The sequence below is a fragment of the Xenopus tropicalis genome, chromosome 7 (genome assembly GCF_000004195.4).
Source record: "Xenopus tropicalis strain Nigerian chromosome 7, UCB_Xtro_10.0, whole genome shotgun sequence".
Lineage (NCBI taxonomy): Eukaryota > Metazoa > Chordata > Amphibia > Anura > Pipidae > Xenopus > Xenopus tropicalis.
Genome location: NC_030683.2, coordinates 109447676 through 109473373, shown reverse-complemented (window position 1 = coordinate 109473373; position 25698 = coordinate 109447676). Strand labels below are relative to the sequence as shown.

At 37.9% G+C, this 25698-nt stretch overlaps 2 protein-coding genes and 1 long non-coding RNA gene across 3 annotated transcripts; 1 reads left to right on the top strand and 2 right to left on the bottom strand.

The window, feature by feature from the left end:
- Positions 1-5965: 5965 nt before the first annotated feature.
- On the top strand, positions 5966-12146 carry LOC100490788 (trypsin-3-like). The gene is given in 5 exon segments (NM_001346571.1): positions 5966-6041; positions 7644-7809; positions 8698-8957; positions 10789-10925; positions 11804-12146. Coding segments are annotated over 5 exon segments (753 nt in total). The 5' UTR covers positions 5966-6001; the 3' UTR covers positions 11954-12146.
- Positions 12147-15152: 3006 nt separating this feature from the next.
- LOC108648112 (traf2 and NCK-interacting protein kinase) lies at positions 15153-20315 on the bottom strand. The gene is made up of 13 exons (XM_031906008.1): positions 20191-20315; positions 19560-19655; positions 19301-19336; positions 18767-18832; positions 18541-18597; positions 18135-18263; positions 17660-17770; positions 17459-17549; positions 17175-17293; positions 16711-16765; positions 16435-16513; positions 15867-16027; positions 15153-15529 (listed from the first exon to the last, which is right to left on the bottom strand). Exons 7-13 carry the CDS (start codon positions 17762-17764, stop codon positions 15519-15521), a joined length of 621 nt encoding a protein of 206 aa, XP_031761868.1. The 5' UTR covers positions 17765-17770; positions 18135-18263; positions 18541-18597; positions 18767-18832; positions 19301-19336; positions 19560-19655; positions 20191-20315; the 3' UTR covers positions 15153-15518.
- Positions 20316-22249: 1934 nt separating this feature from the next.
- LOC116412238 lies at positions 22250-24327 on the bottom strand. The gene is made up of 3 exons (XR_004223604.1): positions 24264-24327; positions 23604-23639; positions 22250-22334 (listed from the first exon to the last, which is right to left on the bottom strand). It is a non-coding gene; the product is annotated as an uncharacterized LOC116412238 (long non-coding RNA).
- Between the last annotated feature and the right edge of the window lie 1371 nt (positions 24328-25698).

Below are 25698 nucleotides of genomic sequence, written 5' to 3'. Positions count from 1 at the left end.
TAGCACTTTTTCGGCAACTCTCCCACTGCTCAACAGAGCCACATACTTTAATCTTAATATCTCTTCCTAAAAATACTCCAAAATAATTTTATACAAATTTCTTTCTTCAGCAACAGAAATGCTGTAGGAGGGAAGTTTCAAGGATGTGGGAGGAGCGAAGGTGATCAGGTGACAGATGATCACTCATTCCTGTTCCTGTCCTGGAACAGTAATGACTGGCTGGGGGTTGGTTCTGTTGTCATGGAGAGATCCAGGGACAGCTTTTAAAATTGGGGACGCTTGCTGGGGTCTATTTTCCAAGGGGACAGAGAAATCAAAAAGGGGTCAGTCCCCCTGAAGCAGGGACCAAAGGCAACCTTAACCTTAATTTTCTGTAGGATTGTTTTGCCTCCAATAAGGATTACTTATATTTTAGTTAGGATCAAGTGCAAGGTATATTTTAATTAGAGAAAAAGGATTTTTTTTTTTTTTAAAGTGAATTGATTAAAATGGAGTCTATTCAAGATGGCCTTCCTGCAATTTGGAATTTTCTGGATAACAGATTTCTGGATAATGAAGTTGTGATTTTCTTGTAAATGAGGTTCACGTCTCCTATTATAGGTTATGAGAAAGGTTATGGAGTTTCCCTGCTATGGATAGTGTCATGCATGCCCAAACTGTTCCCAAAGTGACATTGTACAAATCCTTTTGGCCATATAAGCCATTCTCCCTTTAAGCAAAGACACACAGAGCTAATTAGTAGCAGCTACTTGTTACAGCTACTTAACAGCAGAAAATACCCTGCCATAGACAATACTAAGAATTGCCTCTGCTAAAACACACAGAGGCAATTATCAGTAAATATTCAGCATTGTCTATTTTAGTAGCCATGACAAGTAGCTGCTACTAGTAGCTCTGTGTGTCTTCACCCATAGGCTTCTTTTAATAGGATTGTAACACAATTGGATGCCAGTGAGAAGTGATCTGGAAGGGTGTGGCTCAATTTATATAAAAGCTTGAGAAAATAAAGCATATGGGGGTAAATAAAATGATGAGCTACGGGCCAGGTCTCTGAACCTAATTCTGGAGTTGTTCTTGTGAGTATGCACAACAGGAGGGGGTGACGAAATGATCTGAGGTCCTAGATTCAGGAATGTTTAGGGCTTTTTTTCCTGTGGGATTATCTACACTGGGGGAGAAAATGGAAATCTACTTCTTTTTGCCCTGACATCAGTGTGCACTGACAAAAGTAGAAAAAAAAATAAAAAATAGAAAGCAATGGCACTCGGAGCAATTACAAGCATGGCGAGACCTTGCAAATTTTATTATGGAGGTGCAACATTTCAGGGCAAAACAACCCCTTTATCAAGGTTGTTTTGCCCCGAACCGTTGCACCTCCGCAATAAAATTTGCAAGGGCTCGTCATGCTTGTAATTGCTCCGAGTGCCATTGCTTTCTGTTTTTGAATTGTTTGGGAGGGTGCCGATCCCTCCAGCATTGTGTACCGAGCCTCTCATTTTGGAATGCTAGGGTGTGCGAGGAAGGTCTTCAAGTTGCCCACTGACAAAAGTAGCCAATGCCGTTATGGAACATTTAGTACTGCCATTTTCTCCAACAGTGTAGAAACACCTGCAGAGAACACACATAGTGTGACTTGGCCCTAAAGCTATAACAAATACCCACTGTAAAATGCACGCTAGAGATAAAAAGCAACATTCACAAGGGCTTCCCAGTTCTGTTGCTACTCACACACCATGATGGCTAACGTGTTACATGTGTGGGGAGATATCACATATCTTGGAACTGTTTTTTAATGTTTGCCGCTCGACTTCTCTTTTATACAACAGATTGCTACAGATAAACACGGTGCTATTGTTATCTTAGGTTGCAAAATATCCGTCCTTAATCTTCCTTTAAATAAGAAAAGCTTTTTTGTTTGTTTTTTTATCTTTATCAAGCAAAGCAATGTATTTCTATCATTTTCTAGCTTGCATGCAAGCCTTCTTGTGATAATACCACAAAACGTGTTACAAAACAAAAAGGGAGTGAAGCTGCACTATTAGTAATAAGTATCAGTATCAGTAATAAAGAAGGGGCAATGGGTACGACTCCCCTGCAAGCTGTTTTGCTCCACCAAGGAGATACTAGGAGCCACAAGTGATGGTCCAGCAGCTCTACCCATATCTTCTTCACACGAGAATTCCATTTACAGGTCTGCCGTGTTGCACATGTCTTTGTTCCCATTCTAAATTGTTTATGCTTTGTTTGTCTTGGAATTGCACCTACTCTGTATTAATGGTACTGGGCAATGTTCTTGGAAAGTTGGCAGCTCTTCTGTAGTGAACCAGAAAGGGGGAATATATGATTAGCAATACGTCCTGCTACCAACTTATTCTCATGTGTAATTCTTATGCCCAACACTCTTGATACTCATCTTTTTCTGTCAATAAAGATTAATGTAATGTTTTGAATGGTCACCTTCTTGTATTTCATTGCATCTATTTGGGATATGCATAGATACACCTACTGATGGGCAGTATATGTTTTGCAAAATAATTCATTTTCATCACAGCCAAGTAAACAAGTTTCTAACTTGTTACTTGCATTTTGCACCATCCTAGCCAAAATCTAACCCCACCCCATACTCACACCCCAATGAGCACACTGGACACAGGCATTGACATAAAATGGCAGCAGAATATTTATGAATAACAATTCAGCGTACTGCACTAAATATGACATCCACTGTAAAGATCAGCATAATTATATCCAAACATGATGTGCTAGTTTGTATAACAACTACTTAGCTCTTAACTAGCCCTGTTACGTTAATAGCCATATAACTGTCAATCAAAAGTTGTGCCACAACTTGCCAAACTAGCCTAGTACCAGCCTCCTCCCCTGACTAAATCTGCTTTCTAGGGTGCATACATTCCCATGAGGTGCCAGGCTGCTAGCTACCCATTAAGCTCATACTGTATACAAATGAGGGTAACAAAGAAAGGTAAAAGACTGAAAAAGTGTGTGAGATGAAGCCTGGGAGAGAACCAGGGGACCTGGGGAGCCTGAGACAAAGAGAGAGAGAAAGCGAGTGCCGAGGGGCCTGTGACTGTGTCTAGAGAAAGTGGCCTTGGACATTGGCTGTGTGGCCTGGCTGTTAGGGCAATTAAACACTAGATTATTCACCCCTTGATTAATCTCCCCTAGTGGTGGCGACTAATCTCCTCTGAATGCTTTCCCACTGGCGATAAAGTAAATCACCACTGCCAACTCCGGGCTAATTTAGAATGGCGAAGCAACGCATATGTTTTCCCAACGGCTACTTATTTATGCCATATGAAGATAAGCACCTGGATAAAGTAAAACCTATGTCCTATTTTTTTCACCATTTTTGTGTCATTGTCTCTTCTCTGCGTAATATGAGTAGGGGGCAGTGGGTATGACTTTCCTGCAAGCTGTTTTGCTCCACCAAGAGGGTTACTTGAAGCTACAAGTAAAATAAAATCATGAAATAATCTAAAGCCCATCAGAAATCCAGATTCCTTCAGGCCCCAGCAAATACAAATGGATGCATGGATGTTGAGTTACAGAGTGGCAGTGGTGGAACTACCCGGGGGTGCGGAGGGTGCATCCAGGCACGCATCCCCTTGGGGCCCCCTGGACGCTTGCACACTGGTGCGAATTCGGCACAAAAAATGTGTATTAGATGTGCTTTGCTTGATAAGTAAGGACATTGTTCTGTTATAATTGTTTTTGCATTAAGATATTGTGCTATATTTCTTGTATGTATGGAATATCTTGAAAAGACTTTCCTCCATATATAACAGTGAAGATATGTGAGGAAAAACACAATAAATAAGGCAAGAAAGTGGGATGTACAAAGAATTTAATAGGGGGCAGGGCAACAGCAGAGAGGAACATGAGATCTAACTCATTTAACTCTAGCCAGTAATATTGCAGTCAAAAAAAGAGAGAAGATATTATCAATCTTTAATTGATCAACACAGCATGCAAAGGAGCAACCTTTAGTGTTCTATTCTAGAAGGACAAAGAACTGAACCTCAAGGAGCAAATTAATCTGGAGTAAGGGCTCAAAATGCAAAAAACATGGAACTTTTCACTATTTGTTCACATTGCATCTCATCTCTGTCTAAATTATAATAAAAATTTGTAGTATCTATGCTGCAGATGATATAGCAAACCTTGATATCCATCTCAAGATAAGTATCTAAGCCTGTGGTTATTATCTAACCCTGTGTGTTAAATGCAACTTCAGTAGGAGAAGTGAAGAAACCCTGATTGCAAACCAATGCTAAACATCCTATAGAGAAAGCCAAACTGAATACCAGGGGTGAGTTCTGAAGGCTGTTCTAAAGATATAGGTGAAAAGTTTGTGGTTTAGAGTTGTGAGAATGAATGGCAGTGGTAACGGTTTCTCCTGAGGTAATGCATAGTTTAGGGCAGGCCCAGAGAATTCTATGTAAGGGAAATGAGCAGCAATGTGTGCTTTCTCCACAGACATCTTGATAAATTAGTACAGAATTAGTCAGAGAGGGGAGTCCCTGTGGTTTCAGGGGGGCAAAAGAATAAGGCCCTAATTCAGTGTGTAGTGGCAATAGTTATGAGCATCTTGGCTTTCGAACTGGGATATGAAATCAGAGCAGGTATTATTTTATTTAGTTTCTAATGACTCTGATGACAAGAAAGATAGAAATAATAAGGTTCTGAAATAATTGAAATTCTTTCTCCAGTGTAATAGAAGATGGTAATAGTGATAGGTGGGTATTTTTGAGGGGAAAAAGACATTAGGTATTGGTCTGAGATAAAGAAGTTTCTAGGAGCAAAATCTTGGTACCCATAAGTCTCTGGTATATTCATCTATAAGAGTTTGACTGGTAGCCCTCTGTTGCAATACCAGTACTGAAAAATATGCCTAATAGTTTCACCACATTGTAATGTGTCCCCACTCTTTTGGCATTCATAAACTTTAAAAACATCTCCTAAGTTTATGGAACTCCACTTCAATATATACAAGCTGAAACTCAGATGGAGTCCTATTCATAACTGCTATATTATAGATGAGAAGTGGGTAAAGCTGAACATTTTTGACCTCAAGGAGTACAGCATTGGACCCCCCAACTTAAAAAGCAGTGAGTAGGGTGACTAAATAACTACGTGACTTAACAATATGCTCCCTGGATGATATTCTCACAGAGCGGCTATAAGACATTCTATGGTAACATTTAATCTGCAAAGGATTTATATATATTTTTTTTTACTTTGGTAAAGCTCACTTTACATTACATATATTGAATATCTGGTTATTGTAATTGGTGTGAACTGGACTATGTGTCAGATCATGCTTGTTCTTTTCACCTAGGTATATGGCTAATATCTTACATGGCTTAGAGTTTCTTGTCTGAGATTCAATCACCAACTGACTTTTTTTTGATGACTTGGTGACCTAAGAATATTTACTACTGCTAATCTATAACAGGATTGTGCCCACGACTGAGCTCTCACAGCCACAAGTGTCTGGATAGGGTTATAGTGAAGGAAAAAGTTGTTCATTTTTTGCTTATAGACAAACTGCACCTGGACTTCTTCCTTGAATAAGAAACCATTCTGTACTGCTTAGTCTGTAATGTTAGTCGGTATGAATATGGCTGCTGGATTTGCTCAACTCACCTTGGCATATTAAGTATTTGACTTGGCTAGAAATACATTTCCAAGAACAGATCACCAACTGGCTTTTTTTATCAGTGTTGATGCATAAATTCTATTAAATATTACTAAAAATGGCAGCAATAATGTTGATTTATCAATTAATAGCCAAGACATGTTTCCTGTGACTAATTATTACCAGGCTAGCACTTATGATCTAAGTACCTGGAGAAGGGCCATGGGAAGAAACCAGGTGCTCTTTTATGCTGATAACTGGCCTATAAAGGCTCTCCCCTTTGTGAACAACAGTCTCTTCGATTCAGTTCAGCTTACGACTGACAACCCAAGAAAACTCATCATGATGCCTCTCTGGGTACTGATGTTCCTGGCAGTTGCAGGTAAGAATCTGTTAGAGATCTACAAATACTTAAAACATTGGTCTCTAAAGAACATCTAGGGTTATTCTTGGTTTATCCACATAAAATCAACTTTATAACATCTGTAATTTCTTTTGTTGTGTAAAATCTGCATTTAGCAATATCCTCTATTTTTCAGTGTTATAATCTGTAAGGAAACCTAATTTCCATCTTAAAGATTCAAATAATTATACATTTAACAAACATGAAAATGACATATGTATTCCAATAGTACTCAAATGGAAAGATGTAGAGCTGTAGTTAGCAAACTCTGGTAGTAGCCCCCCCACAAAGATGTGGATCTGCTGGTGGGTAGGTCTGCAGGTCAGTTATAGTAAGAATGTGTTTCTAGTGTCTTAGATATACACAGAACTACAAATCTGGAGATGAACCCATCATGTAAAGGTTCGAAAAGTAGCCAATTAGGATAAACCTGAATTACTGGAGTATTATAATAACATGATTATTATAACAATATTGTATCTATATCTATCAATACTTTATGAGCAAAGGGGAACATTGGACTGAAAGTAAGGCTTCAAACCAAAAAGTCCCAAGATCTATATCTATAGAGATCTAAGACCCGTTTAACCATTGATCATTTCTTGTACAATAACAAGAGCTTCAAAGAAAAACATAAGTACTGTTGGGATTTATTTGTTTTAATAAACTTTGCAACAAGTGAATCTGTTGAGCTATGGCTGCCTGAAGTTCATTATTGCATATCTGCAAGAAGAGTTATTGTACAGCTTGAGTAATATTACCATGCCTTAATAGAGTCCACTTAGCAGGCAGCACTCTATTCAAGGGGGCAGCCATTGGACTCTCCACTGAGCAACTGAGGCCTGTGGAAATTTGAACAATGCAGTGTGCACTGTGCAGTTAAAATGGCTGACTGTGGATTTTTTTTGCACTTTCACACTGCATTCTGCATTGCAAATGGCCCCTTATATACAAAAGGTTGCACATATATTAGTAAAACAAGTTAATGTAGATTAACATGCTTGAAACGCCCTGTGCCAACCTTGAAACTAAGCCTTGGCCTCCTGATCCCCCCCCCAACCCACCTGAATACTGAGAATATTTTCTAAATCTAGCCCCATGCTTACCCATTACACACAGTAACCATTTAACCATGACAACCCCTCCTTTTCTACTACCCCAGGGGTGCCCCACCCTCCCAACCGCTGCAACTAAGCTCCTATGTAAAACACTTCATGCACACACCATATAACAAACTCACAGAGCAGGAGAGTGGGAAACTGTTGACATTCTATTGCTTAAGGAAGGACAACATCTGAACCCCTCTGATCATTTCAAGGCTCCTATACCCCACCTTTTAGAAACTGCCGCTCAACAATATAAGATAATACAGAAAATGGTGATATCATCAGGTAAAGAGAAAATTAGTATGGCTATGTATTTAAAATTAGCAGTCATTAAAATACTGCCTGGCGTTTGAACAAAAAAGCTTAAGTTTCAGCATTGGGTTCCATAACATCTCATAGGCAACTGTTGTGTACTGCCATAAATAAGCCCTATGGAAAAGTTACATACACCCAATACTGCTATTATTATTTGCAGCTGCTGCTCCTCTGGATGATGATGATGATAAGATTGTGGGAGGATATGAGTGCACCCCTCACTCCCAGCCCTGGCAAGTATTTTTCACCTTCAATGGAAGAAACTGGTGTGGGGGTTCCCTAATTTCACCCAGATGGATAATTTCTGCTGCTCATTGCTACCAGCCGTAAGTAACTCACAATGTGACATATGTATATGAACAGCTATGCCTCTCATACAGTTCATTTAAAAAAACATTATACCCCATTTTACTGAATAGGGCTTTTGCAGAACATACAATTTGCTTGTCCTTTTAATTAGTAAATATCTAAGGTTTTTCTTTAATGAAAAATGGTACTAAAACTAAATGGGCTAAAACCCCATTCCAGTTCCTGATCCCAAGGATTAAAGTCTAACAAACCAGCAGGTCACTGGGAAGCCTCAGTGTAAATAAACCCCTCCATTCCCCCAGTTGTAGCCTGTTATCTTTTTAGATAAAGAGCATATAATGTATTGTGTTTCAGTCCTATCAGATAGTCCAGGCCCCAAAGCAGGTGCTTATTTTGAATTCCCAGTTTGGAGGCAAGTTTTGGTTGCATAAAAACCAGGGGTACTGCCAAACAGAGCCTTCTGTAGGCTGTCAGTTGACATAGATGCTACCAAATAGCCAATCACAGCCCTTATTTGGCATCCCCATGATTTTTTCCATGCTTGTGTTGGTCCCCAAATCTTTTTACATTTGAGTGTGGCTCATGGGTAAAAGTTGGGGACCCTTGCTCTGTCATGTTCTCGTGTGTACACACACAAATGTTGAGGCCAGCGCACAACAAATTCTGTTACACACAAAACATTAAGATGTAAGCTCATATTTGCATACACAGACAAGAAGAAATCAGAGGGAACATTGTTTTACTCTGGGGGTCCTGTCTCCAAGTCATTGAGGTCTACTCATAGGTTAATCAGGATAAAACTTTTCTCCCATCTTGTAACCATTTTTCAAAGCAGGGTTAGAACATATTAATTTCCCACTTTATATACTCCATATTTTGCATTCTATATTCTCTCTTTTGTCTAGACCCAAGACCTTGGTTGCTCTCCTTGGAGAACACGATCTTAAAAAGAAGGAAGGAACTGAGCAGCACATCCAAGTGGAGGCCGCCTATAAGCACTTCAGCTACAAAGATGAAGCTTATGACCATGATATCATGTTGGTTAAACTAGCGAAACCTGCTCAGTATAATCAGTATGTGCAGCCCATCCCAGTGGCAAGAAGCTGCCCAACAGACGGTGCTAAGTGTCTAGTGTCTGGCTATGGGAATCTGCTTGCATATAATAGTAGGTAGCTCATTTGGATAACAAATGAATCATTTTTTCATAGGGAAGAAACACTACTGGAATTTTATACATTCATATTTAGTAGCTAGGAGATAATCAGTACAGTTTTAAATATTTATACAGCTTTGACACTGATAAAGACAAAAAATGTTGCATACTTTACTACTGGCCTGATAGAGCAATATTGCACCCTTCAGTCTTTATGCACTTGCATCCAGGGAGAGCACAATGCCATAGGGTGGGAGGTAAATCCAGGGCTTCTATACAGTCTGCAATCGGTGCTCCCTGACTTGCACATCTGGATGCATAAGCCTACCTCCACCAACCAAAAATAGAAAAACTTTCAAGAGAAGCTATCACTGAATTTGAAACAAACCCCCCTAATAGAAAGTCAAAAAAACAAATGAACTCCTGAATGGTGTTGCTTAATAGAGTGTAGTAGGGCCACTTAGACTTGTAAGATAGAACCCCTGTCTTTGTTGTTTCAAAATAAAACTTTGTATTTGTTAATGGACCTTATATTAGGGGTGCGACAAGGGAGGCAGCAGACCCATGTTACTGGGGGAGGCTCCATAGGAATAAAAGTTAAATAATTACATAGTTCATTTGGAATGAAAAAAACAACAACAAATGCCTTTCAAGTTTAACCCTTCTAAGTGTTCAGCCTTTGATGTGGGATCTCATGCTAGAGAACCTGGTTTGATTCCCTGTGACAACTCCTTGTAACTCTGGACAAGCCACTTAATATCCTGGTGTCTCTGTCTATCTGTCTATAATGCCCTCTAATGTAATTGTTAAGAGTAATTGCTGTTATTTTACATACAGAGATTATTATTTCATATTTGGCTTTATTATATTACACTGGAATTAAACATGAGAATAAAGGACACACTTGATCAATCCTAGGAAATGCTTAAAGCTTCTAACTCCAATTGCAGGAGCAAATCAGCTGGGATCAGCTGGAATTCTCATTGGAGGATATTTTGCATTTTAATGCAGCCGCTGGCTGGGAAGATTTGGAGAAAAGTTTTGTAAAAGTTTTATTGTGCCAAGTTGATGCCACTCCCCCTGCACTTTGTTTTTTTACAGGATCAAGGGGGGCCACCTAGCTAGTGCAGAGTGTAATAGTGCTTTCTGCACTAGAAGAGTCAAAAATCCGATATAAAAATCTGAATTTCGGCTCTTTAAGTTAGCAGGAGCTGCTTTTTGCCACCCCTGGTAACTTGATGGGAGCTGCCATCTGAGGTGAGTTTCTCAACTCCCCGTATGGCAGCAGCACCCCTGCAAACCTGATGTTGCTAGACTATGGCTCCCAGCATGTCTCAGTCTTCATTATATCTCACATTATTCCTGGATTTGTAGTCCAGCAACAGCTGAGTAAAGGTTGGTTGAGCAGTGTAGTGCAGCAAGGCTAACTACCCCTTTATAATTGCACCTTAACAGTACAAGGACAGATTAGAAAGATCTAACCTAATTATAAGCTCCCTACACTGCAGTTAAACTGATCATCTCAAGATCTCAAGAAAATCTAACACCTCCCCATCTGTCACATATACTTTGCCAACTATTTCATCCGAATTGTTTGCATCTTTTAAAATGTAACACATAATGTCATAACTCCTTAATTGGGAAATTATGAAATGGGTTCCTGCTACTCTCCTTATTGCTAAAGCTCAGTCTGTGGTTGGAGTATGTGACTGGGATAACCCCTCTCTATAGATAACATGCTGCCATTGCAATTCAAGAAATTTTACTTGCTGACCTTTAATATATTAAAGTCAGGATAGAATAATGAACGGAAGAATGTTAATATTTTTTTGATTGCTTATAGCGCGATACCCTGATCAACTGCAATGTCTGGACCTGCCCATTCTGTCTGACTCCAGCTGTAAGGCTTCATATCCCAGGATGATTTCTGAGAACATGTTCTGTGCCGGCTTCCTGGAAGGTGAAAAGGATTCTTGCAAGGTAAGAAAAGGATGGATAGAGGTGGACAAGCATACTCACACACCCTCCAATGCAACATGCAGATATAGGTTGCTTGCACTGCTTAATTGGAAGGTTATTATTCATTGCTTTGATGCTGTTCTCACCAGTTTAAAAGTCACTAAAGGAAAATCACTCTACTTCCTATCCTCCAACCCTGGGCTGGCAATCCTCTTCTTCACAATGCACTGATAGGCAGCAGAGCCACCATATTGTTCTAAGGCTTCCATGTACAGTACAGAAACCTCCAAGAAAGCTCTATACTGCCCCTGAGGCCTAGAACCTTTCAGAATGTCAGCAATGAAAGAAATAAAAAGGAATTATATGGGCAGGCCATAACAAAGAATTTGCCCCTTTTTTATATGTCACACCTGCCAGCATGTAAAATATATCATGGGAAAAAAGACAAATACCTCCAAGTTGACTCTATTATATTGACCATATACAAATGCGTGACTTTTACATACCATGGTTTGAGGTCTAAGGGGCTTATTTATAAACTCCAGGTCATTTCTGCCAAGTGGTAACAGTGGTCTTTAAAGATAACTTTTTATTTTTGGCACTAAAACAATTAATTAAAATAACTGTCTGAACTGAGGCTCATAAATGGCCTAATAAATATCCATAACACAGAGCTCCTGTAGACTACAATGAAAGAATGGGCCATTACTATTAACCAGTGGGCTAGTACAGCAAGTTTAGTATATAAAATACAGCATACCTAGCCATATTCATTTGTACAACCATCATCAATACTCAAATCAATGTTGGTTCAAAACTAATTATAAAACTGTACTGTTTGTATTGTACTGTAATGTATTTGTAACACATTTCTAAATTATTTTTTTTCCTTTCATTAGGGTGACTCTGGCGGCCCCCTGATTTGCAGTGGAGAACTTTATGGAGTGGTTTCATGGGGAAGGTACTGTGCCAGGAAGAATTCTCCAGGAGTGTATGCTAAAGTCTGTAACTATCTAGACTGGATAAAGAATATTACAGAAAACAACTAGACACAAACCCTTGAGACTCACATACAGTGACTGTATACCATGGGAAGCAATGTGGCTCTTCTGCTGCAGCTGAACAACAGCTCCCAACATCTTTATCCTGTATGAAATATCATATCTTGAACATCAAAAGTGGTTAAATATGTTGTTCTAGCTGTTATATGTTACAAACAATTAAATTGATATGAGGCATCAATCCTATGTGCAAATATTGTCTTTAATGTATTTGGCTAATAGGGGCTTTCAAACAGAGCTGGGGCTTACGGTGAAGATGAAGGCATCACAAGGTGATGCAGTCTGATGTTTTCAAGGATATGCAAGTTAAATCACTGAGTTTATAAAGAGATACACTGTAAGCTCCACTCGTGTGGCGAGGTTTACTAAAACTCCATCATTTCTCATTTTTTTTAATTTTCAAATTTGACTAAAGTCATTTTTTTATGTGACCGCACTCATTTTTGACGCGACCGTGAATTTTTTTGACACGTGATGAATTTTCCCACAGTGAATTTCTGTTGAAGTTCTGCTAATCAATAAAGAAATTCTGTCTCCCAACAAACTAGGCCCCAGCTTAGCTGTCTAAAACTGCCTTTAATATAAAAGGGTAACTAAACTATCAGTCCCCTACATGTGCATTTTGGTTGCTTCATTTTAGCTAATAGAATACCTTATCCGGTTTTAGTACCACAAAAATTGTGATACTGAGGGGCTCAGAAATTAGGAGGATGTTAAGCATTCCATATCCTTAATTCAGATCTACAGTTTTGCCCTTGTTAATCCAGTTTGTCATCAACCAAAATACAGTTTTTTAAAATGTTATGTAACCCACTGCAAACAAGAGGTGTCTGTTAGTTTTAGGGAGCATCTCGTTGAGTCTCACATTTTCCTTGGTTCTTTTGAGGCCACTGTAATTTAAGGCCAGAAGAACTGAGTTGTCAGCTGATAAAAAAGCCACTTTAGTAAGACTACAATTGCCATGCAATCATGTTCAGTCCTATCTGATGAAAGCTAAATCATAATTGTATAATTACAGACCTGCCTGTATAAGGACATGGAATAATGCCTATCCTAGTTTCCATAAAGTGTCTTTACATCTTCATTCTCCTTAGAGCAAAGTGTATCTGCAGTACATTAGACAGACACTGTTCTATTGAGCTTTGTGTAGTGCCTAGTCCTAGTCCCTCATACAACATATGAACTACTGGGATACAAAATAAGCCCTGGTATTTCAAGTACACAGAGGCCAATACAGCCCCCCCCCACCAGCCCAATAAATAGTGACTGTCTATGGCATCTTCAGTCCAGGCCTGCCTTAAACACACACATATACATATAATGGAAATTTCCCATTGGGTGAATCACCTCTAATGGACAACAGTCAATTACAATTTCATTCCAAAAATAAAGACATAAGGGTTGATTCACTAAGTTGCGTTAAAAGGAGCGCTATTTATAGCATGCGTTAAAAATTTTATCGCGTCTTATTTTTCTCGTCTTAACGCACGATTCACTAAAAGGAGACTTGTGTTAATTTAGATGCAATGCTGTGTGCATTATTTAAGTCGCAAAGACTATTTTCGTGCGGTATTTGACGCAACACACGTTAAGTAACATGCGCGCGCTACTTGTCGCACGCCATGTTAGCCATACACACCATTACGTTCGTAAAACTACTGTTCTGAAAGTGACCATTTCCCTGCAAACTGGCGGCTACATCACTCTAGGGCCAACACAGACTTGAATAAATCCCACTGCAAAGTCCATATTGTGTTGCCAAAAGCTCATCATTTGCTGTACTTTTCTATAATTACCGCCTGCCTCAAGTAGCGCGTTTAACGCTTTATATGTGTTTGTAAATCATGCGTTAATACTATTTCTATTCGCTAATTAACGCAATGCGTTAAAATGAACGACTTAACGCATGCGATAATAGTTTAGCAAATCGTGACTTTTTTTGTGTCAATTTTAACGCAAAAAACCATGCAATAACGCTTATCGCACTTTAGTGAATCAACCCTATAGTTTCTTCAGTTTTCCAAAATTCTGAGTGGCCCCCTTTCTTTATATCTGAGGTACTCTTACTCTCTTTCATCCCTCTCTCTTCACATTTGGCCTTACTGTCACAATGTTGGCCTCTCTCAGCTACTATTGCATCACTCTTCCTCCTAGGGCTGAATGATGCTGGAACTGTAAGCCAACTCTGCTTTCCCACCAGCAATAATGTTAATTGCCACTGGGAAAACATATGAGTCAGTTTGGCTTCATGAAGTTGCCTGGCAAGGAAAGTCTGGGTGGCTTCAAAAAACGCTGCAAAGACTTCCCACCGGTGATCTACTTTATTGCCAGTGGGAAACCACTTTTGGAAGATTTGCCACCCATGGTAGCACAAATATAAGCACGGGCAATGCATCTCCCCATGTCCCATAACCCTTATATACACATTTATATATGTAGTAGTTGTTGAGGAGCACTCACCATACAGATAAACCGCCTGGCTGCTAGTAAAGGAGTATTAGTATCTTAGTATATTTTGCACAATCATATCTTATTTTCCCCCAGACAAGCAATCAGTACCGCAGTTCTCACAAAATAATACATGCAAATATCCAGTAATAACATATAATAAGTAATAAGATTTGGTGTATGCACTAGCAAATATTCTAAAAACTATCAAATATTTGTTATACTTTTTTTTATATATATTTAGCTAAATATCTTTGGGCCAGTTTGTTAAAGTCAACAGTGAATCTTTTGAGATTCTATGGCAGTCAATGCAAGTGTTTCTTCAGCATTGGTGCAAGTTAAGTTGTGATTTTTTTTTGAGAGTTTTTAAATAGAATAAGATCATTTTACAGCCTCATTAAAAATGAACAAAACAATTTGATATTAATTTGTGATTTACTTTTTCCTGCGATACCCCATTTACTGACCCTCTCTCTGGAACTGTTATCCTGTGCTGCTTTTATCATATATCTAAACTCCCATTAGCTAGGCTGAGGATGAGGAGGCAATGATGGTACCTAAGGTTAAATTATGGTTTAATGGTTTTGTTCCTATATGTGCAGGTAGCGCTGGGCCTAAAAATGGGTAACTCTGGGCTACTTTCCTTTGCCTTTGCCTATCTCACTAATACCAATGTACAGCAAGCCTATCTCTTTCAAAAACATAACATTTATTTTTTTAAATTGTCAGTATACAATAACAATGCTGAATACATTTTTGCATTATGCAAAAAATGTTAAGAATAAATAATATGACAAAAAAGTAATATTTTTGTCAGTCAGCTTAAGCCCCCAGTTCTCAGACGCAGTGCATCAGATGCACTAACATACTGGGTCATGTCCTCTTCTCAGTTCCGTATTTCTTTCTCTTTGTCTCTAAGTCCTTGAAGACTGTTATTTATCAAGAAGAGTACATTTGACTCTATGGAGGGCTGCCATCGGGGAACCATTGGGGCCCAGTACAAGTATAACGGATGGGCCCCTAGAGTTCTGCCCCTGTCCCTCCCCCCCAATGGCTGCCCCCAACATACATGGTGCCGCGATTTTGTTCTTCTTCTTTTATAGCTTCAACGCTTTGCTGCCAAGAAAAGATTGGTCAATGTTAGCCATGGATTCCCTATGTGTATAATCATTCTACAATTTATTTTTCTTTACAATTTTTTATGTTTTTCATGTTTTATCTCACAATCCTATTGCTGCTCATTTAAAGGTCAAATACAACTATACAACAATAACACTTTCTCCCATCTCACCTTGGGGGTCTCTCCTCTATATTTGGCCTAGTTCAGTGACCCCTGCATAAAACAATCTAAGCCTTTATTTTTGGCGGTTTTAGTTATAGAATTATTGTACATATATGGAAGCCAGAGAATACTGTTTCCATTGGTGCAGTAGAGGATTAAAGTTGACCTTACCTTCCTTACATTTCTGTAGGTGCTTTGAAATTTGTATCTTTACATCCCTTTCATCCCACATGCCTGCGATAAATTGGTGTGACAGGAGCTGCTTTGCAGTTGGTCTCTTTGCTGGATCTTTCTTCAGGCATTGGTAAATAAAGTCGTGGAATGTGACACTCCTGGGAAAAAAAATTGTTATTGGATTAAATATATCTCATTTCTCAGATGTATGGAAAAGTTCATGCCTCTAGCATAATCAGAACCCAACAGCACAGTCGTGTGCCCTGAATATCCCATAAGCCCCCTGTTTAAAGTGACTTGCTTGATGTCACCCCAAGCACATAACACTATCACAATCACTATCACAACCCAGGCAAAAAAAGCTGTACAAGAATGAGTGTGAGCTCTTCTTCTCTTTTAAGGATTCTGAGAAAGGAAAGTCTAACTTGCTTCCATATTACATTAAATTATTAGGGTGCATTTACCTGCAAGCAGAATGTTGCCACCCTCTCCCCCTCTCTCACCTTTATATATTCTCTCATTTCCCCACCTCCCATAATTCACTGTTATCATTTAAATAACTCACCATCTGGTCCACGTCAATTTTGGAGGGGGACCATGAATGACTCTTTTGATGAATTTTATTTCCGTTAGTTCGCTGTGTGCTAGATTGTAAGAAAATACAATATAAGAAGCTGCTGACAAGGCTTCATTTTCAATATTTATTCATTGTTTAATTTACAATGGGACAGTGCTATTCTATATTACAGCATGGCACATAAATGCCCTCTGACCTTTCTAGTTACACATCTTTATATATTTTGCTACACAAACATGCCAAGAATTACTGGGGTATACTTACGGGCATTTCCTTCTGCCATTTCAATGGCTATGATACCCAGCGACCACACATCGGCCTAGAAATTAAAAGATGATAACTATTAGATAAGAATATACATAGGGCACATGAAAGAATTCCAATTATAGATCATTCAGATACTCCTTCTATCTATCCACCCACACCCTGATTGTCCATTCATGTAGAAAACGAAATATATTCAAAGCACCATAAAGATTAAGGATTTGGGTGAAGTTGGTTTCAAAGAAACTTATACCCTGCTCTTAGAATGAATGTTGCTCGCTCACTTCACATACCCCTCTCATAGCAACCAAATAACTGCTTTATTTTTGCAGTTATCGGGGTATCTGTAACGAGTGAGCTACACATTGCCCGCAGTTTAATTCATATAGGGCATATATGTATTAAATAAAAGTGACAGGACAGGAGCTCTAAACTGAAAAGAAAGAGACAAGACATCACTATACCTTATTATCATATCCAACATAGTTGTCTTGACAGCATGCAAACACTTCTGGTGCCATATATGTCGCTGTTCCAGCGACGCTAATGCTTGTCTCTCCAACAGTGGCAAGGCCAAAATCAACTGAAATTATATGAAATGGTAGGCATAAGTTTTCATTTGTAAAATGCAACATTATGAAAATACAGTATCTTAATGATTTCATCCATAGACACTTCCTAAAGAAAAACTTTTTTTATGTCAGAAAACAAAACTTTATTGAAACATTTATGTTCTTGTGCCACTTACTTATCTTTATGTCTGCAGATCTGGTTAACATGAGGTTCTCGGGTTTAAGATCATGGTGGATCATTTTCAGGTCTTGTAGATGACACAGGCCCTGGGGAAATTCATAAAGCAAATGTAAAAATATAAATATCCTGAGCTAATAACATAGATTTGTTAAACAAATATCTAGAGAAGCACCTTTTAGGTTCCTATATGACATACCTGTAAAACCCCCTTGCAGATATAGGAGATCCATCTCTCTCCTAATGAATAATCCTTTTTGGTCTCCATTAAGTCATATATTGACCCACCGGCACAAAACTCCATAGCAATCTAGAACACAAACACACAAAGAACATAATGCAGATATTTCTGTGTTGCCTACAATTCACTTGGAATGCCTAGAGAAAGATGGATGGCATATTGGATTTATTGCCTTCAAGGTATGGGATCCCTTATCTGGAAATTACAGAAAGGCCATCTCCCATAGACTCCATTATAAGCAAATAATTCTAATTTTAAAAAATGATTTCCTTTTTCTCTGTAATAATAAAACAGTACCTTGTACTTGATCCCAACTAAGATATAATTAATCCTTATTGGAGGCAAAACAACCCTACTCTTATCTCCTAGCAATATACATGCTTGGCATGTTTGGAGCATGGTTTAACCAGTATCTGAATAAACACTTTCTTACCCATAATCCTTCATTTTGCGAATTCCTCACATTGGGCTTTTGGTAGAAAGCCCCATGGAAGGTGATGATATTTTCGTGGCCTGAAACTTTCTCAAGGATTTCTAATTCATTTCTGATTATTTCTTCATTCTAGTTTCAAAGAAAACAAACCAAGTTACAAAGAAACATAGGTACTTAGTTATGGACATTTACAGTGTATTAATATTACTATACGAGAACTGCATTTCTAAATTAGCAGCCTCTCTCCATACAGAACTGTGATTGGCCCATAATATGTGAGTGGCAGCTAATATTCAGTTAGCAAGTTCTCCTATTACTGATTATAATAATGTAGGTGTAACAAAAGGGCTTTTCCAGAAATGTTTATTATTATCTAGATATACTAATAGTAATGAAAACACATTACCTCCAGGTCTTTTATTATTTTTATGGCCACTTGTCTGTTTTTGATCTGATGCCAACCCTGTAAAACAAATAGAGAAAGGGTGATGATGTGGATATGGAGAAGTTATCGGAAGCTTCAGTAACAAGAAAAACACAGAAAAGATGGTGAGAATGACCAATTTGCAGAATTATGGAATTACCCAAAAGCATTGAAACAAAATTTTAATATCGGATATTTAATATCTCACCTTATGAACCACGCCAAAGCCACCTTCTCCGATAGCCTTTCCTAGTTTTAAGATTCTTTCGGGTTCCTTAAAGAATAATGAAAACATGACATCATGAAATGAATATAATAAAGTTGGGCTAATAACCCTTTGTACATCAGAGAAGCAAAGCTGGCGTAGTGGAAACAGGGAAATGCTGTATTGGGGAGAAGGCTGAAGGGTGCTATCAGGGCAGGAACTAGACATAGGCAAGGCGGCAACTAGGGTCCAACTTGCCGAGGGTTTCTATTTAAAGGAAAACAATTGCACTGTTCCTTTAGCTCCTTGATTCTGCATGGAGCATTGGGGATTGGGGTGGCTAGCGCAAGTGGCTGCAGCAAAGGACCCAGTTGGGAGGGGGAGGCTGAATGGTTTTTGGCAGCAGAGCCAGCAGCAGAGGGGCTGCCTTGGGCACCGAAATGTTACAGCCCACCTCTGGGTGCTATAATAAAGTAAAACCATAAAAATTGGGCTTTTACATCTGTTCCAAAATACAGTTGTACAACTTCTGCTTACCGGGTATTTCTCTTGAAAGTGATAAGTATCATTCTCCTGGGGAAGAGAAAAAAGTTTTATTAAAACGCAGAAATTATTATTTTAAAAAAACAAGGAAAGGTGAATCCACTCAGGGAGGAATATATTAGGTACATTGCAAGAAATGACAATAGATATTTAATTAAAACAATGGGCAATTCATTCACTTTGAAAAGGGGACAATACTGCTTATTTAAATGTATATTGCTAAATAGATTTATTGAGAACTTTCTGCTCAAACCTTATTGGAGACTTGGAGGCTTTCTTCATTATTTTTAATGCCCACGTCCAAGTTTTGGTGCTGGCTGATACCAACACTAGATTCCTTTGGTATTTCCTGGTTAAGAGGGATACAATTTATTAATTAAACTGAAACCATTAGCTTTAGGGAAAACCAAACCCTTTTAAAGCACAAACCACCCTCTTCAACTATATCACCTAAATGCCTTTGTGAGCCCCCCATACCTACAAACAAAACTCAAAGCTACTCAGCAGGGTGGGTAGTCTTTATATTTAGCTTTGTCCTTTCTCTTAAAACCATCACTACTCTGATTGCTGAGCATATTAACATATGCACACTAAAGGGCAATCTGGCAATGAGTTCTGTTAAGGCTCAGCTACCCCGCTATGTAATTTTGCATTTTGTAATTAGTGATGGAAGAATGGGGGCCTTCAAATGATTTTGGCTGATGCAGTAGGATGGGAGGGGCTAGACATGGGCCAAATATGTTGAAAAAGGTTTAATTCTCCTTAAACAATATTCTTTACTTATGAGCTCTGATTCTGATGTTGATGCCACAATCTTTTGAGAGCTCCTGAGAGAACATTTGTTAACAATCTAGTTGTAATGCTTAAACATTTTATCGAGTTACCTCTCCGATCTCTTGGGGAGGTTCCTCACATACTGCGATGGTTTCCTGGTGAAGAGAAAATATTATTTTAGAATATCAACCCAGCAGTGAACATGATAAAATAAAATACATCTTTTTGAATTATCATTTTCAACTAATAATTGATATGGAACATTTGCCAAAAGGTGGGGTTCATATTGTCTAAAAAAAATCTATTGGTATTTTTATCTTTATTCACTTTCTGTTGTATTAATAAAATGATTTGCTGGTTACCTCTCCGATGTCTTGGGGAGGTTCCTCACGCACTGCCATGGTTTCCTGGTGAAAAGAAAATATTATTTTAGAAATAAAATTAATCCTTTTCAATTATCATTTTCAACTGATAATTGATATGGAACAGTTGCCAAAAGGTAGAGCATATTGTCTAAAAATATCTATTGGTACAGTATTTTTATCTTTATTCACTTTCTTTTGTGTTAATAAAATTCTTTGCTGGTTACCTCTCCGATCTCTTGGGGAGGTTCCTCACACACCGCGATGGTTTCCTGGTGGAGAGAAGATATTATTTTAGAAAATCAACCCAGCAGTGAACATGATAAAATAATTGAATTATGATTTTCAACTGCATGACTGCAGTTATCCACAACGACCAATCAGATCTCTGCTTTGTAGAAAACTGACACGCATTTATTTGAAACAGTTGCCAAAAGGTAGGGTTTATATTGTCTTAAATGATCTATTGGTATTTTTATAGCTTGTAAAATTCATTTTCTGTGTTTTGTGTTAATAAAATTATTTGCTGGTTACCTCTCCGATCTCTTGGGGAGGTTCCTCGCACACTGCGATGGTTTCCTGGTGAAGAGAAAATATTATTTTAGAAGATCAACCCAGCAGTGAACATGATAAAATAAAACAATTGAATTATCGTTTTCAACTGCATGACTGCAGTTGGGGAATATCAAACCTCCCAGATCGACACCTGGCTGATTTTCGGACAGATATCCATTGGGGAGGCCCATTGGGTGGCCACATACATGGGCTGATAAGCTGCCGAATCTGTCTAAAGGACTAGAATCTTCAGCTTAAACCTTAACAACCCCTCGTGCCATTGCTTAAGAAGAAAGAAACTATGCTAATGAGCGTAATAATGATCAGGAACAATGTCCCTTGGCCTATTAACAGTGAATTATACCAACTCCTCTTCTCCTTACCAGGCAGATTTTATCTGTGGTCTTCTCTAGTTGAGCCTGGTTAAGATAAAAAGGTGGGGTTATTTTATAAAATTAAAGGCCTATTATCCAACAACATTAATACAAGACAAGTTATCTCTATAGATCAGTAAATGTATAGTTTTGGAGGAGATATAATTAATGTGTATAAATAAATGCACGGTCAGTATAGAGATTTATTCTATTAATGCAAAGGAGAGGGGAATAGCTAGAGCCAGGAGAGGAAAGGAGATATAATGATCAACAAAGAAAATGATTTTAAATAAGCAGTTAATATGATATTGAGTATCATAAATATCAATATGAATTGGATCTATGTTTTACTACATCAGTAGCTATGAAGAGAAAACGTGTTTTTACACAGTAGGTATGTTACCAGTACTTCTCTGCTTACCACAATAATTTCATCAGATGTTGCAACTGGTTGATTCTAGCAAAGGCAGAAACAGAAGTTTTATTATAAAAAGAAATGAGCAAATAGGCAAACTGGAATTCATTTAATAATCAATCTTGTATCAATACCTATATAGAACTATAATTTGTAAAATAACAGAATCAGAATGTATAGCAAATATTTGTTTTTTAGTTTAATTTTCATTTAACCATACTGAATGTCTTCTCTAAATATTTCTTTGCTTTGGTGCCATATTGCCCTCTGCAACTAATGCATTCTACATTGACTGCCACAGCCGATCATCATCGACTAACTGCCCCTATACTGAATAATGTAGCGAGGATAACATTTACATTCAGATATCAGTTCATGAATATTCTATAATGTGCCCTAAAATGTAAGTGCTGGTTGGAGATTTGGGCTGTTTTCTAGCAAATCAGAGTTTTTCTTGGTTTGGATCAATATAAACTTTTATTTTTTCAAACAAAAAAGAAAACAGTGTTTACCACAATAACTGTTTCAGTTTGTTCATCTGGTTGTTTCTAGCAAAGGGAGAAACAAAAGTTTTATTAGAAAAAGAAATGAGGAAATAAACGAATTGAAATTCATTCAATCATATAAATTAAACTTGCCTATAAACATATATAGACAGCACTGTCATTTTAAAAATAAGAGAATCAGAATTTATATAAAATATCTGGAGTTTAATTTTCATTTCACCATTGTATATAAGGACTTAGTCCGTTTTGTCTTCTCTGAATAATTATTTACATGTATAAGAAGTTTTGGTGCCATATTGCCCTTAGCAACTAATACATTGCCCTGAACTTTTAGTGCTGATTGGAGATCGCATTTCGGGATTAGGAAATTGTTTTGCGAAACGTCCGTGAAAATCCGCCGCGGAATAATTTGCCGCGCATCAAAAAAAGTTGCAGTCGTGTCAAATTGGGCGCTCTTGCATAAAAATTGTGTGCGGTTGCGTCAAATGGGCGTGGGTGACAAAAAAATTGCGTGACAAATGTATTTTGTGGATTTTTTCCCTGTTTCGCGAATTTTCTTGTCGTTTCACAAATTTTATGGCGAATCGAAACAGGACAGATTCGCTCCTCACTAGCATTAAGTCAAGGGAAAAAAACATCATCGCTATGAAAACCATCTTGTCCATTAATGTACAATAAGTCTGTAAAAAATTGACTGTTTTCCCATTGACTTCTACAAAAGCTTGCTAGGTTTTAGTTTACAAATACAGGTATGGGATCCCTTATCTGGAAACTCGTTATCCAGAAAGCTCCGAATTACAGAAAGCCCATCTCCCATAGACTCCATTTTAATCAAATAATTTAGAATTTTAAAACTGATTTCCTTTTTCTTTGTAATAATAAAACAGTACCTTATTATTGATCCCAACTAAGATATAATTACCCCTTATTGGGTGCAAAACAGCCCTATTGGGTTTAATTAATGTTTTATTGATTTTTAGTAGACTTAAGGTATGGAGATCCAATTTAGGGAAAGACCCCTTATCCGGAATACCCTTGGTCCCAAGCATTCTGGATAATGGATCCTATACCTGTATTTTCATTTAAATTTTCTGTTTCAGTTTCTCAAATTGTAGAAAAATGTAATACATTTGCCCCTAAGTAGGACAGGACTTATCAGAAATGTAAATATGCAAGTAATTAGTGGAGGTTTCCTTAAGTTTTCTATTTAATGAACCTGTATAGAAATCTTTTGATGTGTAAATAACATGGTTTTAATAATATAAATGCTAAGGAAATGGAATCTATCTTGCCCAGTTCTTCTCTGCTTACCTCGATAATTTCTTGTGTAGGTTCATCTGGTAGTTTCTAGTGAAAAGAGATAAAAAAGGTTTTATCAAAAAAAGAAATGGGCAAATAGGCAAATTGTTCAATGATATAAATCAAAATCAGTTATGAGAAAACACCTAAATATATAGATACCAATATCAGTTTAAATTGTAAAAGTTAAACACTGCCATATTGCCCTATGCAGCTGATGCATTCTCCCCTGACTTCCGTACCGCAATTATTTGCAGTGGAGATGCTGTTATACTGTAGTATATAGCAATGCAAGCAGGATGACATTTACATTCAGATTTCGATGGGTAAATATTTTACAATTTTGATTTAGTTGACTCCTTGGCAATTAGCCCATAAAAATCTGAAGTCGGCTGTGATTTTTGGGGCTTATCTGAAATCTCAATATGCAACTCAGTAGTGGAAGATTTTGTAATCAGTGAAATCCCTATGGAATTGTGTTAGTGATGGTTTGTAGGATAATATACAGATATATCCAGACACAATCTGAGCCCCTAACAATATATCACATCATATTCACTATCATATACAGTGGGAATGCCAGCTTTCCTAAGACATATTTAGAGATCATCATTGGGAAGCTATTCACTAAATGAAGTGGGTGATTTTACAGTAAAATAATGGAGTCCTTACCCCGCCGAAGCAAGGAAAATATTCACAGATATACCGCCACATTCTGAAACGCTGAATTCTTTCTATGGGGACAAAAAAAAACATCACTTTAGTAATCCTAATAATAAGGATAAGCTAGCGTTAGGGTGGGTTAATGTGAGCATGTTGACAAACCATAAAATACTTTTTTTTACATTCAACCATGCAAGGTTCTCGTAGTACCCATAACAGTATCAATGGCAAAGCCCCAAACACACACACAAAGGTGACAAGTACAACCAACTGCTATGACTTTTGAAAAAATCTGAACTAAAGAAGCTATTAGGATGAGAGGTGAAATGTTCCCAAGATTAGTCTGCAAGTCCAGTTGCTTTAGACTTAACCCAAATACATACACGGTTGGAGTACAAAGTACTGTTTTTTTATATCAACCCAAGGGGTTGGGGAGCAACATGTTGCTCACAAGCCACTAGTTGGGGATCACTACTCTATGGGATACAGTATTTTTGGATAATGGGTTTGCAGATAAGTGATCCCATACTCCAGCATATAGGGAATGTCACAGTTATTGTATGCAGAGCCAAATACACCCCCCCCTTTAAAATCACATTTAATGCAATTCTATATATCCTATCATATTCACAATAGCAGTAGCAGTTGCTAAACCCACGCAGTACCAGTATTAAAATGATTATTTTTGCTAATTTAGTGAATATTTAGTGCTTTAGTGATGAGTGGTGAATTTTTTCACCAGGCAAGGATTTGTAGCGAAAGTCCACATTTAACCGTTGGCAATTTTTTTCATTAAACTGTGGCAAAAATTTGCCAAGACAAATATGCCCGACTTTAATGTGTTTGGAGTAAGTAAAAAAAAAAAGTTGAGTATAAAAAATGTCGTCTGCATAACATTTGTCACACATAAAATTTGTCATCTATTGACTTAAATGTTTTCGCCATTTGCGGATTTTTCTGCAGTTTAGGGGGTTTTTCCCCAAAGCAAAATGGGACAGATTTGCTTATCACTACCACTCACCTCAGTCTCCTAAGAAAGAATGAGCCAATCTGGGCTGCTGTTTGGATACTTTGACTCTGCGCATTGTGACATCACAGCAGCATCACATGGCCAAGCTAAGGGGGGGGATGGGGGGTAGCAGATCTGCTGCTGATTAAAAAACATTTATAAAAACTGCCATAGTTTAGCTGTTGATTTCAAATAGGATCCCATACTCCAGCATATAGGGAATGTCACAGTTATTGTATGCAGAGCCAAATACACCCTCCCCCTTTAAAATCACATTTAATGCAATTCTATATATCCTATCATATTCACAATAGCAGTAGCAGTTGCTAAACCCATGCAGTACCAGTATTAAAATGATTATTTTTGCTAATTTAGTGAATATTTAGTGCTTTAGTGATGAGTGGTGAATTTTTTCACCAGGCAAGGATTTGTAGC

Excerpts from the sequence above, each read along its gene's own strand:
- LOC108648112 (XM_031906008.1), bottom strand. The coding sequence starts at position 17,764 with ATGGAGTTTTGTGCCGGTGGGTCAATATATGACTTAATGGAGACCAAA. Across the intron at positions 17,550-17,659 it reads TCTGCAAGGGGGTTTTACAG|GGCCTGTGTCATCTACAAGA; the intron begins GTATGTCATATA and ends GAATTTCCCCAG. Across the intron at positions 16,766-17,174 it reads ATGTTGGATATGATAATAAG|GCCGATGTGTGGTCGCTGGG; the intron begins GTATAGTGATGT and ends TTTAATTTCTAG.